General features: G+C 46.1%; 1 protein-coding gene across 2 annotated transcripts in view; it reads left to right on the top strand.

Annotated features, from left to right (window-relative positions):
- Nucleotides 1-11,391, top strand: part of ATP8A2 (ATPase, aminophospholipid transporter, class I, type 8A, member 2) — a 720,462-nt gene extending 709,071 nt beyond the window's left edge. The window contains exon 36 of one of the 2 annotated variants that reach the window (XM_006894116.1): nt 10,989-11,391. In XM_006894116.1, coding sequence (XP_006894178.1) covers nt 10,989-11,086 — 98 coding nt within the window. In that variant the 3' untranslated portion in view covers nt 11,087-11,391. The remainder of the gene's footprint in view (nt 1-10,988) is intronic. The other variant, XM_006894117.1, reaches the window with a different exon arrangement.
- Nucleotides 11,392-15,496: the final 4,105 nt, after the last annotated feature.

Consider the following 15,496-nt stretch of genomic DNA (forward strand, 5'->3'; position numbering starts at 1 on the left):
CCCCAAGTACATTCCACTATGCAACCTTAATTGTGGACTCTTGTGATAACCATAAGACCCTATCATACATCGCTTTTAAATTATTCACTCCCTCACCTGTTTCAGTGCAGTTTGCTTTTAACATTCACGCTCTCCCATCTTGCTGGTGACCAGGATTCTTCATGCTGAACCCTGTGCTGACCACCTCCCAGCTCTAGTCCTGTTCATCATTTGTCTCTCTCTGAATCCTGCCACTTCCTCTGACTCACCTTCCTTCTCTTATACCTGTACATCAGTGGCCTTTGAGTGGACCTCAACCCATGGTGACCCCATGTGTGTCAGAGTAGAACTGTGTTCCATGGGGTTTACCATAGCTAATATTTGGGGAAGGTAGATTGCCAGTCCTTTCTTCCAAAGTACCTCTAGATGGGCTCCAACCTTTGTTTTAGCAGCCAAGTCTATTAATCAGGTTGACAAGTCAGATGACAGGCCACCTGTTTGCAAGGCTGCTCTTCAGGCTTGGGAAGCTGGTGGATCCAGGCAGATGACAGGCTGCTGGAAGATCTGCAGCCTATCTCCACATTTGTAAAGGGAATGGTAGGAGAACCAGCCTGGTGGTTGTTGGGAGGATCAAATTAGAGCATTTCAAAAACTACCCACAGTATGAGTAATGCAAGAAACAGTTAAAAATCTCAGAACTCTCTCATAGTTGACCCTCCAGAGGGTCTTAGGGAGCCTATAAATCGCATGGAAAGCTCATACTGCCAGGGACACATCACTTTAGGTTAGCGCACAATGCTTTACCATCTATGCCACCAGAGCTCCCTCAGATAAGACTAGACATGTTTATAGTTCCATACTCAGTCTACCTTCAGCTGGCTTGGCGTGGCCTGTGTATTTGGATAGCATGTGCATTTCTAAATTTTTCCTTTTCCCTTTTAAAAAGTACAGCCTAATAATGTGTATCTTATATGGTCTATATGAATGCTCCCAATGAGGTGGGCTGTAGGCCTTATGTACACATTTCCCACAAAGTATAACAAACCCATTTATCGTTGAATTGATTCCAACTCATAGAGACCCTGTAAGCCAGAGTGGAACCATCCCACAGGGCATCCCATGCTGTGTGCTCTAATCAAGTAGACTGTCTCCTTTCTTTCTAGTTGAGCAGCTGGTGGGTTCGAACCATCAACATTTTGATTAGCAGTCAGACACTTAACCACTGCGTCACCAAGGCTCCTCTGTTTGTCAAACACCTAGAAAAATGTGTACTGGTTCACTCAACCTCATTGTTCATATTGCTGAAGTACACTGCTTCCATAATAAAGCAATATAGTCTTGTAAACTGATGTGGCAGTCAGAGACCAAGTGGAAACTTATATGGAGGAATTGGAGGTGTCCTCAGCTATTCCCCCCCCCAACGGGCAAAAAGCACCCGACCACTACTGCTGAGGTGACTAAAACTTCAAGTACATGTTTTTCTTACTTTTCAGTGTTTTGAATGACATAAATAAACAGGTGAACAAGCGAACTGTTGCTGTTGGGTGATGTCCAGGGAAAGCAGAACTGCCCCATAGCGTGTTCTTGGCTGTGATAATCGCAGAAGCTGTAGATTGCCAGGTCTTACTCCCACAGAGGCACTGGGCACCAAGAGTGCCACTGGTTAGTAAAAGTGCAGTTTTGGTCAGGACTCAACTGTTGAGCCACTATGGGTCCACTACGTGTGCATATGTACACTTACACACACACACACACACACACACACATCAAACACACACATCAAACACAAGCACTGTATCAGATATATTGACTCTGGTTCTAGACCATCACAACAAAGTAAATATTACAAATCAATCAAGTTCCATAAATGTATTTGGCTTTCCAGCCCATAGAATAGTTCTATTACGCTGTTCTGTAGTCTTTTAAGTTGTGAAATCCAAACTCAAAACCCACTGCTGTTGAATCGGTTGACTTACTGTGGTCCTTCATCAAGTTTCCAAGGCCAACACTCTTTACTGAAGATTGCCCAGCGTTCTCCCTTGGAACAACTGGTCAACTTGACCCAGTGATCTTTTGGTTACCAGCACATATAGTCAAAATTAAGATAATATGACACAGAGACAAAGTGAGCACATGCTATTGGGGGACATAATGTCAATAGACTAGGTGTATGCAGAGTTTCTGTAAACCTTTAATTAGTAAAATGTACAATATCTGCAAAGTGTGGTCAAGCAGAGGTATGCCTGTGCAAGACAGAAGAAACCTCTAAAGTCACCTACATGGTGACAACACTGTGGTAGTAAGAACTTGATTGATACTCTGTAATGTTTTCACCACTGAAACAGGGAAAGCTGATAAACAGCTACAACTGCTCCCACATCTGAAAAGCTCTGCTTAGCCGTCTCAACCTTTCTGGATCCCTCCTGGGTCTGCCCTTCCACTCTTTCAGTCCTTCATCTTCCTAGGAAACTGAGAAAAGAAAATCTTGTTTTTGATGCATTTATGAGCCACTAAAAGCACAGTATTCTTCACTGACATAAGCATGTCCTACACAGCAGGGAGCTCTGATAGCTTAGTGATAAAGAATTGCAATGTCAAACCAATGATATGCAGTTCCAATCCATCAGCTACTGCTCCTCCCGTGTGATTTATTACCTCTGAAAACCTGCTGGAAGGTCAGCTATGAGTAGGTTCCAACTCCATGTGACTTAACAACAGACAACGTAATCAGCTGTCTCATTTCTACTATGAATCCTTTCCAAACAGGAAACTGCACCTTTCATTAAAATGTTATCAGAGCAAGATGAATGGAAATTAGAATCATAAAGGGGAAGTGGGAAGAGCACGGTTACAACATGGGGATTGTAATTAATGTCATATAAAAAACATGCATTAATTGTTGAATTAAAAAAAAAACCACTTTTTTCTGTAAACATTCTGTCAATGAACAATAAGGGATTTTCTGTTTAAATGTTATCACAGCTCATATTGAAAGGAATTCTGTGAAGGGGCAATTTTATCCAAAAACATCCACAATGAAACATTACAGTATTTTGTGAACTTCTTTAAAATGTTCTATGAAAGCAAAACCAAACTTGACATCCGCAAGTCTATTCCTCAAGTCATAGTGACCCTACAGGGCAGAGCAGCACTGCCCTCTGTGGTTTCAGGAGCTGGCTGTCCTGATGAGCAGCTAGTGGGTTAGCAGGCCAACCCTTGACCCACTACATCTGCAGCTCCTCATTATTCTCTTCTCTTGCTCATCCGTTGCCATCAAGTCAGAACTGACTTGTGGCTTACCCTCTGTTGGGTTTCCGAGGCTGTATGGAAGACGATTGCCCATCTGCATGCCAGATTACCCTACCGCATGGGAGGAGATTGTCCGTCTTTCTCCTGTGGAGGTGCTGGTGGATGCAGATGGCCTTTGCTTTAGCAGTGCAACCCCCTCAGAAATATGCCACAAGGCTCACTCAGTGTTCTACTAGGAGAAGACAAAACCGCTAAGAAGTTAACTGTCCTTCTGTTTTCTTCCCTCACCATCTCTCTACCTGAGATTGGCCCAAGGATCAGTAATCTGGTGAGGTCCTTGACAGCATTCTTTCCTAGTACAGTATGTCTTTTGATTTCTTGACTGCTACCAGAAGTGTTGATTGTGGATCCATGTAAGATGAATTCATTGACAATTTCATTGCACAAAGTCACTGTACCAAAAAGAATTGACTGACATGGAACCATTTCTGGAAGAAGCATATGATCAAGAGTAAATGGTGAAGAAGGAAGAAGTGGAAGCTGCACTGAAGGCACTGGCAAAAAAATTAGGGCCCCAGGAATCTATGAGATAGCAACTGGCATGCTTCAGCTGATAGATGCAGCCTTGGATGTACTTAAAATCTATGCCAGGAGATTTGGATGAAATCTACCTGGCCAACTGACTGGAAGAAACCCATATTTGTTTCCATTTCCAAGAAAGGTGATCCAAAAGAATGTACCAATTATCAAACAATTATCATTAGTATAAATGTGAGCAAAATATTGCTGAAGATTATAGGGAAAATAATTACTAAAACAGCACTTCAACAGAGAACTACCAGAAATCCAAAGTAAGTTAAAAGAAATCATGGCACCAGGTGTGTCATTGCTGATGTCACATGGATCTTGGCTGAAAACAGGGTTTTAGAAGGATGTCAGTTTGTATTTTTATCAACTAAAATGCATTTGACTGTGTGAATCACAACAAATTGTGACTAATATCGAGAAGAATGGGAATCCTAGAACACTTAATTGTGCTCATACAAAATCTATACCTAGACCAATAAATTATTATCCAAAGAGAACAAGGGAACACTGCATGGTTTAAAGTCAAGGTGTGCATTAGGACTGTCTCCTTTCTTCAGACATGTTCAATATGGATGCAGAGCAAACCATTTGAGAAGCTGGATTCCCTGAAGAAGAATGTGGCATCGAGATTAGAAGAAGACTCACCAACAACCTGTATTACGCAGATGACACAACCTCGCTTGCTAAACGTGGGACTTGAAGCGCTTATTGCAGAAGATCAAAGGCTATATAGCCTTCAATATAGATTATATCTCAACATCAAGAAGACAAAAATCCTTAAGCCACATCATGATAGATGGAGAAAAGATGGACATTTTCAATGATCTCATTTTACTTGGATCCACAATCCTATCAGGAGACATTTAGCATTGGGAAAACCTACTGTTAGGGACCTTTCCAAACTCCTAGAGCAATGATACCAGTTTAAAGACTAAGGTGTGCCTAATTCAAGCCATGGTCTTTCCAGTTATCTGCTATGCATTTGAGAGCTTGACAGTTATCTGCTATGCATTTGAGAGCTTGACAAGACAAGAATTGATGCCTTTGAGTGTGGTATTGGTGAAGAGTACTGACTATCCTATGACTAGCCAACAGAACAAAGTGATCTGTGTTGGAGAAAGTACAACCAGTGTTCCTTAGAGGCAAGGACCGTGAAGCTTCTTCTCACATGCTTTGGGCATGTTGATAGAAAGGGCCGTTCCTTAGAAAGAGGCACCATGCTTGGAAAGGTAGAGAGAGGGTCACAAAGGCCATGAATACCATCAATGAGATGAATTAGCACAGTGACTGCAGCAGTGGGCTCATGGATGTCAGAGATGGTGAGGACGGTAGGACAGGACAGGGTTCAGATCCATTGCTCATAGAGCTGCTGTTTGTTACACCCAACTCAACAGTACCTCACAACTTCTGTTTCCTCCTACCATGATCACTGTTCCCAAGATCTACCCAAGGGTTCAGAAAACAGAGCTGGAAACCAGCCAGCAATAGCCGCCAGTTGTCTCCAGCCCCAGAGTGCTTTCTGCAGATGCCAGCATCACTCTGTGCTGCCGGGCTTTCCTGAAAGATTAATGGACACGGGAAATGCAAAGAGCTGGGAGTTTCCTCAGAGTTTCCCGTTTGGATGCAGGTGGTAGTTAAATGTTCATTAGGCCAGACCTGGCGAGCTGATCACACATCTTTGTCAGGCTGTTGGATGGTGGCTGGTGCTGTCTGGTCCCTAAAACGACTCCCATTATGGCTTTAACTCCTACCATGCCTGGTTTCCAGAAGCAAAATGACTGATAGCTCAGCCAGAGAAGAAATGTCCCCTATAACCTACGAGGCCATCCTCGTTTGGTCTTTGAATGGTGAAGCCCGCAGAGGTCCGTGAAGAAAGTTTCTGTGCCCAGCCTTCTGGAAGCACAGTGGTCCTTCCACTGGGCCTGGACGGAACCATTGGCAGCGAGCTTCCTCTGTGTCTTATTTACAGAGATGCCAGCGGTGGATGGCTTTGACAAATTATTCCCCCCAGTGTTGGAGGCTGGAGTCCAAGTTAATCATGGCCGCTCTCGAAGGCTTTCTCTGTGTTGTGTCAGTTCTGGAGGAAGGTCCCTGTTCTCTTCAGTCCCAACAGGCCCAGTGTTGCTCAGAGATCTCCCTATGCCTTGGCCTTTTCCTCTATCAAGGAGTTTCCTAGAAGGGGAAGTAGGGTCCAAATTCCTTCTTTTCTTTCTTGGGGATCCTGAGATCCCCCTTTCTCTGTCTGATTCTTCTCTGCTTTTACCTCTTCTGAGATAAAAGGTTACAGGCCCACTCACTCTGGGGAGACTCTGCTCTTATCAGATCTGCAACCTAATTAGGATCTGTGGCCTCACTAAGGGTGCTGCATCCCACCCACCCTGGTCCCGTTTACAGCTGATTGGCTATCACGTGTCAGATCACATCATGGGAAAGGCTTGCTTTTAATCCAGCCTTGTTAACATCACACCACTGCTGTTGTTGTTAGGTGTCACTGAGTTGAGATACATCTACCACACCCCTTGTGCAACAGAATGGAAGCCCACCCACTGCTGCACCATTGTCACATTCTCTGCTGTGCTACAGTCTCTGTGTTAGTTTATCTCACGGAGGGTCTTCCTCTCTCACTGGCTCTTCACTCTTTCACACATGATGTCCTTCTCCAGCTATTGACCCCTTCAGATGAGGTACCCAAATCCGTTAATGTCATAGAGGTTAGGGTTTACAACAAAGTTAATGTGATAGAGGTTAGGACTTACAACATACGGGATAATGACACTATCTGAGAACCAGGGCCTAGCCAAGGTGGCACATACTATCTATCTGTTGCATAAAGATTTACAGCCTTGGAAACCCAAAAAGGCAGTTCTGCTCTGTCTTATAGGCCCACTATGAGTCAAAAATCAACAGCAGTGGATTTGGGTTTGGGTTTCTAAGCAAAATCTTGGAGAGGTTAAAGACCCCAGAGCCGTGAAATAGCCAAGCCAGGTCTCGAAGCAATCTCTTCTTATTTCTACCCAGTGCATCAGCCGCTTCATCCCACATGTGGGGTAAATTGCCTTCTAAATGGAACCAAACAAAAACCACAACCATGGAATTTATTCCAACTCACAGAAACCCTCCAGGGCAGAGTAGAACAACTCCAGAACAAAGATCCCAAAGCTCCAATCTTAACAGAAATGGATTACTATGCTTCATTCCTGAAGAGCAGCTGCTGGGTTCAAACCACCAACCTTGTGGTTAGTTGCCAAGCACAACCATGACTGTAGATTTGGGGCTCCTCTCTAGCTAGCAGGCTTTCTAGTGAAGAGCTCTTATAAAGAGCACTTACCATCTCTGGGGGAAAGGGGTGATCATTCTGTTGCAATCAATGTCCTTCCAATTAAGAAATGTCCAGGTGTCCAGTGGAGGACCAGGGCCACAGAGACAGAGGCAGAACTGGCACCACAGATTGCCTGCTGGACCAAAGACACTGAATGTCTGCCCCCTCCAGAAAACATAGACATCCCTAAACACAGACCTTTTTCAGAAAGAATGAAAATCGCTCAGGTGGATGGATACAGGGCCCAGCCTTGTTCCTGCAGGAGACTGCTTTGTTCTACAGGGTCACTCACTAGATTTTGCTCAGAGCAGCTCAGAGGAGAGGCCTCAGCATTGCACGGTGGTGCAAAGTCCTTATTACAAAGAGTGTCTTGCGCCAGGCAGGCAGAGAAGCTATAGCAGCTCATGCTGGAGGTCAGCAGTGGTTCTGAACAGCCCCCTGAAACCATACCACACGTTCCTGCATAATGATGGGCACAACAGCAACTTGGTGACAATCTGTGAACTCTCAGGACAGGGTAAGAGGGGACACCTCGTGGTCAGTGCTGAGGGGCAGAACATGCAAGACCAGGCTAGGAAGTTGCGTACGGAGAGGAAGACCCTCAGAACAGCACAGGTAGAACACACAGGCCAGTTTACTTGCCCCATAATGAGTTAGCCTGTCAGGGACCAGGAATCCAGGGTTGAGAGGCTCCGCTGATGCAGCTCCAGGCCCAGCTCCGATGGAAGCACTAGTTATATGGGGACACCCAGGTGGGCTGCTGGTCTGGGAGGCCACGTGGGGGGGGGGGTACTGTGGGCTGGGTTTGGTTAGAAAAGAAGGGGCGGGCTAGGCAATCAGCCACGGAAGCCTGCTTCTGCTGTCTGTGACTCTTACCCCCCTTCTGGTCTTGCTCTGCACTGTTCCACTGTCTGCAGCCTCCCGCCACTCTGTGGACAAGCCCTGCCTCCCAGGCGGCCAGGTCCTGCTGGGTGGGCTTTGGGATTGTGTTAGTATAGGAGGGGGCATGCTCTCTGCCAGGCTGGGAAGTTAGCCCAGGCAGAAGCAGAGCATGAAGATGCCCACTTCTCAGACACTGGACCTTGTTAGAGCTATGGAGGACTTTAGCCTTTCCCTAGAAACCAACCTTTTTAAATCAAATAGCTGAGTGATTTAACCAGCAATTCCAGAGACAATACCTAGACATGACTTCTGATTTCTTTTTTTCCTTTTGAAGAATGTGGAGTGTTCTTCTGGGAGATAGGCCAGTTTTAAGAGGGAAACCACCACTTTTGGATTATGAAACTTCTTTCTACATGAAGAAAAGCAAAGCATAGATGTTGAGAACCAAGCCCAGCTGTGCTACCCATTCAGTCTGTGACATTATGCAAGTTGTCTCTGTCTTCCCATCTGTGAAATGGAAGGGAGTAATCCCCAGTTTGGCAGGATGACTGGGAAGGTGAAATGAACTAATTTATGAACAAATTCTAAAGCAGATTTAGAGTCATGAGGTTCTATTGAGTGATGACACGGACAACAGAGGGAACCCCTGTCCAGGTGTGCCCCGTCCCCACTGTCTCCACTGTGCTGAGCCCACTGCTGCATCCATGGTGTCGAGTCCATCCCATGGAGGGTCTTCCTCTCTTTCGTTGACACTCTCCTTTTGAAGCATGATGTCCCGTTTCAGGGCCTCTCCTTTCCTGATAGCATGCTCTAAGTAATGTGAGGTAAAATCTCACCATCTTCCCTTCTGAAGAAGTCTCTGGCTGCCCTTGTTCCAAGACCAATTTCTTCCTTCTTTTGGCAAGTTTAGGATAGATGCTGGGGTTTTTGTTTTTAGATTTGTACTGAACTAACCTCATAAATCATGGAGAGTGGAAGCTTCTGGTCCCTTGGTGGTTTGGCTGCTAGCCAAAATGTTGGGGTTCAGATTCACTCAGAAGTGCATGGGAAGAAAGGTCTGGCAATCTACTTATGAAAATAGCCACTGAAAGTCTCATGGAACGCAATTCTACTCTGACACACGTGAAGTTGCCATAAGTGAGGGTCAGTGGGATGGCAGCTGGTCAAGGGAAGGGCCAGGATAACCCATGGAGATGGGCAATGTGGGTAAGGTGGTGGGATGCAGTAGGCCGTGGTCTGGCAACCCTGGTGCTGACACAGTGAGAGGGGCAGCTTGGTGGGCAGGTCCCAATCTCTGCAGGCTACCGCCCAGCTCAGCACAAGCAGTGTAAGCAGGGTCCCTCTGTCTACTTGCACATCACCAATCAAGGAGAGACAGGCTGATCTGCTCTGGAAATGCCACAATCTGCCAGAAACGGAAGGGCAGCCATGTAATTTATGAAGCTGTAAACACTTCCAGGGTAGGGAAACACAGGAGGGCAGGTGGAACGGCCTTTGAGGCCAGAAGCATTCCTGGTCATACACTGGGCTGATTCAGACTGTCAGTCACTGAGTGCATGAATTTGCTTGTAAACAAAGAATGCTACAACATGATGGCTCAGTCAGTCCCAGGGCCATAGGGAGACATTACAACCAGCTAATAAAAAAATAAAAAGGAAGAAAGAGTCAAGGTAGCTTCCATACAATTGATTGTGGCTCATGGCAACCCATGTATGTCAGAGGCACTAGGCTCTGGATGGTTTTCAATGGCCGTTTTTTCCTAAACAGACCTCCAGGCCTTTCTTGCAAGGCACCTCTGGGTAGGCTTGAACTGCCAACCTTTCAGTCAGCAGCCAAGTGCATGAACTCTTTGTGCCACGTAATTCTCCCCCAAATAGAAAAATGATCCCCTTGCTGATGAGCCAGTTCTGACTCAGCAACTCCATGTGTCACAGGACACACAATCTTTGTAGAAGCAGATTGCCAAGCCTTTCCTCCATGATGCTCCGGGGGGAATTGAACTGCCAACCTGTAACAGCTGAGTGCAGTCTAGGGACCTAACAAAAAGAATTGCCATCGCTGTTTATTGTCACCCCGTCGATTCTGACTCCCCACGTGTGTGGAGTGAAACGGCTTCCTACAGTTTTCAGGGCTGTGACATTCTGGAAGCAGATTGCCAGGCTTGTCTTCCGAGGCACCTGTGAGTGGTCTCAAACTGTTAACTTCCCTGTTAGTAGTTGAGTTTTTAACCATTTGTGCCACTCATGAACTCCTAATAATAACGAAAGAATAATAATGAAACCAAATGATTGCCACTGAGTTGTTTCTGACTCATAGGGGTCCCTGTGTGACTGAGTACAATGGCCCTATCGGGTTTCCAGAGCTGCGGGTTATTTTCATAGAAGACTCCACATCTTCCTCCCATAAGGAGGCTGTGGTATTTGAATAGCCAACCTTTCATTAACAGCCAAGTACTTAACTGGTGTGCCACCATCACTCCTCAATTCTCAGAACATCTTCTCTAACAGTTGTTGTTGTTGTTAGGTGTCATCAAGTCGAGTACAATTCATAGTGACCCTATGAACAAAAGATCAGAACCCTGTTATGTCCTGCACCATCCTCGCACTTCCTGACACAAAAGAGCCCATTGCAGCAGTCACCATGTCAGGCCACTCAGTTGAGGTTCTTCCTCTCTTTCGCCAACCCTCCACCCTTCCTAGTACCTTGTCCTTCTCCAAGGAATAACACCTCCTAATGACATGCCCCAAGTATACCCTCATCATTCTTGCCTACAAAGAGCACTCCCGCTGCACCCTCTCCAAGAAATATCTGTTCATTCTTTTGCGTCCATGGGATGTTCAGTGCTGTTCTCCAACACCACACTTCAAAGGCATCAATTCTTTTTGTCATCCTTATTCATTGTCCAGCTCTCAGATGTATATAGCAAGTAACAGCACTCCTAACCAAGTCTTCGCATATGTTTTTCTTGCAGATGGCTATGCTTTTTCTCAAGAAGAACACGGAGCTGTTACTCAGGAAGAAATAGTCCGTGCTTATGACACTACCAAAATGAAATCAAGGAAGAACTAAGTCTTGTGGCCGGTACCTGAATAGAGGATCATTTTGTATGCATCAGTGTTACCACATCTTTCTCAAAAGAGACTGGCGCCAGCAGCCAAAACACAGAGAAATACATTACTGTGGCCTTAGCCAATCAGTTTGTTAGTTATCTGTCTTTCCCCTCTGAACCCAGAGTGCACACAGTGGGGGAAAGCTGTCTACCCACCCTCATCCCCTAATTTGTCTGCAGTGCTTGGCCGAACTTTTGTTTATGTTGTTACAAAGCATTCGACTGTGCTCTGTGAGGTGTGAAATTAAAAACATTATGTTTCACCAATACTTAAACATCAGTCCTAGTTGTTCAGGAGAGCGGGAAGAGGGTTTTATGTTGCGTGAGACCAGCCCTTGTGTAATTGGAGTGAGGGGCGCCCAGACTTCCTGTTCGGGGAGGGCACAGCATGTCAACTGCACCGGAGGCAGGTTACTGCCTCGCTTTGATTCCTGTTTTGTTTGTATGAAGTTGGCATAAACTTCTTGATTGCGATGAAATCACCAAAATAGAAGCCTGGGTGGTAAATCTGAGACCATGTATTTTAACCTACTCACATTTCCAACACGGTGAACTGATTCCAGCAAACTCTTCTGTGTCTCTCCCATGTGCCTTCTGGCCTGGCTCCCAGCCCATCCCAGCGCTTCCTCCACCTTCTGCATGGCTGGCCCATGCTCGGAGCATGTCAGCTGATGAACAGCCGGCCCAAATTGCACTCTCTCCTTTTCTCTGTAGTCAGACATGGATTTGAGGCCCTGTAATGAAGGAAAACACTTATCCTGTCTGTATTCTCCAAATTTATCTGCCTGCTTCTGAAGATTGAGGCGGCTGCTAATATCTCTGGCTTTCCAGAGTCCTGGTGAGGCCCTGAACACTCAACTCCCCAGCCTCCAGACCCCCTAGGCTATGGCACCCCTGTGATTAGAAGCTGCACTGCTGTCCTGGGAATTCAGTACAATGCTTAGAAATCTTGCTGCTGGGAAGTAAAAAGATTGGTAGAAGGGATGAAGATACTCGGATGGAGAGAGAAAGTAAGGCAAATTATAAGCAAGAAGAAGAGCATTGAATAATTGAGACAAAGGGAAATAAGGGACAGTTTTCTCCAGATCCCATGAGGCAAACCAAACCAAACACATTGCCTTCAAGTCCATTCAAGGCAATTGCATATGTTATAAAGAGAACTGCCCCAGAGGGTTTTCTTGGCTGTGATCATTCTGAAGGCAGATTTGCCAGGCCTTTTTTCCGTGGTGCTGCTGGGTGGAGTCAACCCATTAACTTTTCACTAGTAACAGAGGGCAAACTCTTTGCACAGTGACACTAGCAAAGAAATGCTGGAAGCCCAGAAGCAGAACCGAGGAGACTCTTGTTATGTGCTGTGGAGTCGGAACCAATATATATGGCGGACCCTCCAGGTTTTCAGAGACTATAAATCGCATGGGAGGAGATTGCCTGTCTTTCTCGAGAAGCAGGTAGCTGGTACATTTATACCTAGTCAGTGCCTTGGCTCCTTTACCACTAGGCCACTAGAGCAAACATTGCAAGAAAATTCCCCTTTCAAAGTGACGTGGTTTATTTGCTCTATCCAATCCATTTTTAAGGCTCCATGGTAGTATAGTGCTTAATCTATCAGAAGCTTCAACAGTTCAAATCCACTAGCCAATCTGAGGGAGAAAAATGAAGCAATCTCCTCCCACAAAGGTTTCTTGTTTTGGAAAGCCAAAGGAAGGTCGCCGTGAGTCAGAATCTACCAGATGGTGTGGGTTGGGTTTGGGATATTTTTGTTTTTGTTTTTTCAGACCCAGGCAGGTTTCTAAGGTCCCAAAGAGCCCCGAGTTCTAAGTTCAGGAGGAACGTGCTGAGTCACTTCCTCTCAGAGGCTGTAAATTTGAGCAGAAACGGAATTCCTGGAAGCCTTGAACGTGAGTGCCTAAGTCCTAATAAACTCCTGCCTACAGGCAGGCGGCAGTTTGGGCCTCTTTGTTTAAGTCTTTGCAGAGCCTATAGTGAGCCCATCTGGGCGGCTGTTTCTGGTTAAAGCCCCACAGTTCCTCTGGGGCAGCTGTGCAGATTTAGGAACTACAAAAACTGTGCCCTTTGCTTCCTAGCCCTTCATTTCAGAGCATCCACCTCCTATAGGTTCCGGGGGAGGGAAGTGAGATCATATAAGGAGGAAAAACCCAATGACTCACTTTTGAATCAAGCCATGGATCCAAAGAGCACTTTGAGGAGCAGCAGAACAGTACAGTTAAGAGATGATGAGGTTCTGAAAATTTTCAATCACTCCTCTCTGCATGGAATTTGAAAAAGTTTTCAAATAATGGTGCACCCTTTCATGGACTACTTACTTGCAAGGTTTACAACACAAACATGTTTAAGGTGGACAATGCAAACCAAGGTGTGTGTCTATCCCTCAGACCCTGAACAATGACTCCCCCTCCCCCCCACAAATATGAAGAGAAAGGAAATGAGAATTAAATCTGCACTAGGTGTCTGGACACTTCAGCTTCATTTGAGAACTGGGGTGCAGTGTCTTACGTGTTGGGCTGTGAGGGAAAAGGTTGGCACATTGAGTCTACCAGCTGCTCCTCAGAAGAAAAATGGGAAGTCTCCCCGGCATATATTTACAGACAATCTCAGAAATGTGATGGAGGGAACTCTGGTGGCCTAGTGCCAAAAAACTGCACTGCAATCCCAGAGGCGTGCAGTTCAAATCCACCAGATGTTCTGCTGGAGAAGAAGGAGGGGCAATCTCCTCCTATGCCAGTCAGATCTGATTTGATGGTACACACACACACACACACACACACACACACACACACATCACTGGGGTAGAAGTCGACTGGATGGCAGTGACTTTGGTGGTGGTTTGGGTTTGTGTGAAGGAGGCTTATTTGGAAAGGATGAACAAATACTCAGTTCTTGTCAAGCCCTCAGCTTTTTCTTGAACACTGACGTCTTCTGAGTCAGATCCGTAAATGTGTAATGTGTGCACACGTGTGTGTACACTCACCTTTCCACTTCATTTCCACGTCCAGATCTAAGGCTATTTCCCAGTTCTCTTGAAAAGTAGTCTAAACAGTCTTTGAAATCATGGAATCTGTGCACAGAAGCAAAGGCTGCCCGTGATGCCTTTCCGTTTTCTCATTTGACTCCACGTTCTCATAGCCAAAGGGCTAAGGTGGGGAGCAGCTGTCACATCTGATGTACAGTATTGAGTCAGGACAGACGTAGAGACTGTGTCATTTGTCCTATCTTTAAATTGAGGTCAGAATGTCACACATAACACCTCTCCCTGGGGAGTGGGGGGCGGGCAGGCTGGGCTGAGTTGCATACTCTGGCTGTCAGCTCAGTGAAAATGCCACATGGGACTTGTCACTCAGCCACATAGTAAGTGACACAGAGTCTGGCAGGTCAGCCTTGGGAGGGGGCTAATCTGGCAGGACGCGTGCAGGTCAGCCTCCACACCCTGCTTACCCTCTGAGGTCACTGCAGTCGGGGCTTGTGGCAGACAGCAGCTTCTTTGTGCTCTTATGTCCTGATCCTGGCGAGTCGTTGAAGAAGAAAAGAGTCACCATTCTAGAAACCTAAGTCAGAGTTCAATCCCACATCGCTGTGGGCCAGCAGGGGTGGTTTCCCAAGTCCGTGATGCCACTAGTCAGTTCCCACCCAGAGCAACTCTCCATCCGGTTTCTAAAGCTGTGAATATTTACAAGAGGGGACTGCCCATCTTTCTCCCTCACAGCTGCTGGTGGAATGGAACTACTGACCTGCTGATCTTTTTGTGCAATGCAGCACATAACTTACATTGAAACGGGAGGGTAGGAGAGCAGCCCAAACCCACCTTTCCTGCTAACTAACTACATTGAGGAACACACGACCGCTGATCAGAACGGCTTTGTGTCATTGCACAGGATTCTGTGGGGTCTTTGCCATCAAACTAATGGCAACCAGCAAGAGCCAGCATGCCCCCCTTGCCTCTTGGTTCTGTTTCTGCAGAGTATGCAGGCATCTCGATGATGCTTCCATTCTCCCACCTCTCACCCCATGTAAGCACGCACACACAGACAACAATCTGTGCATGAGTAAACACCTTTATCTGGGGACCAGCACTCCATATAAAAACTACCCTTTGGAGCAAGGCAATACTGTTTCTTTAACACTCAGGGAATCACATCCTAAGTCGTGAGTCTTGGTTTCAGCACCTCACTGCTGAAAACTCTGAGCACTGTCTTTACCTTGAACTCTTCTAATGAGCTTCCATGTCAGAGTGGGTCACAGGGCCCACTGCTCAGAGGATGGCAGTTCAAATCCACCAGCTGCTTCTTGAAAGGGAAATGGAGAGCCTCCTCCTATAAAGATGTACAGCCTGGACACCTGATTGGAAGCTTTGT

Source organism: Elephantulus edwardii, unplaced genomic scaffold (assembly GCF_000299155.1).
Source record: "Elephantulus edwardii isolate Elephantulus edwardi_28Jun2011 unplaced genomic scaffold, EleEdw1.0 scaffold00135, whole genome shotgun sequence".
NCBI lineage: Eukaryota > Metazoa > Chordata > Mammalia > Macroscelidea > Macroscelididae > Elephantulus > Elephantulus edwardii.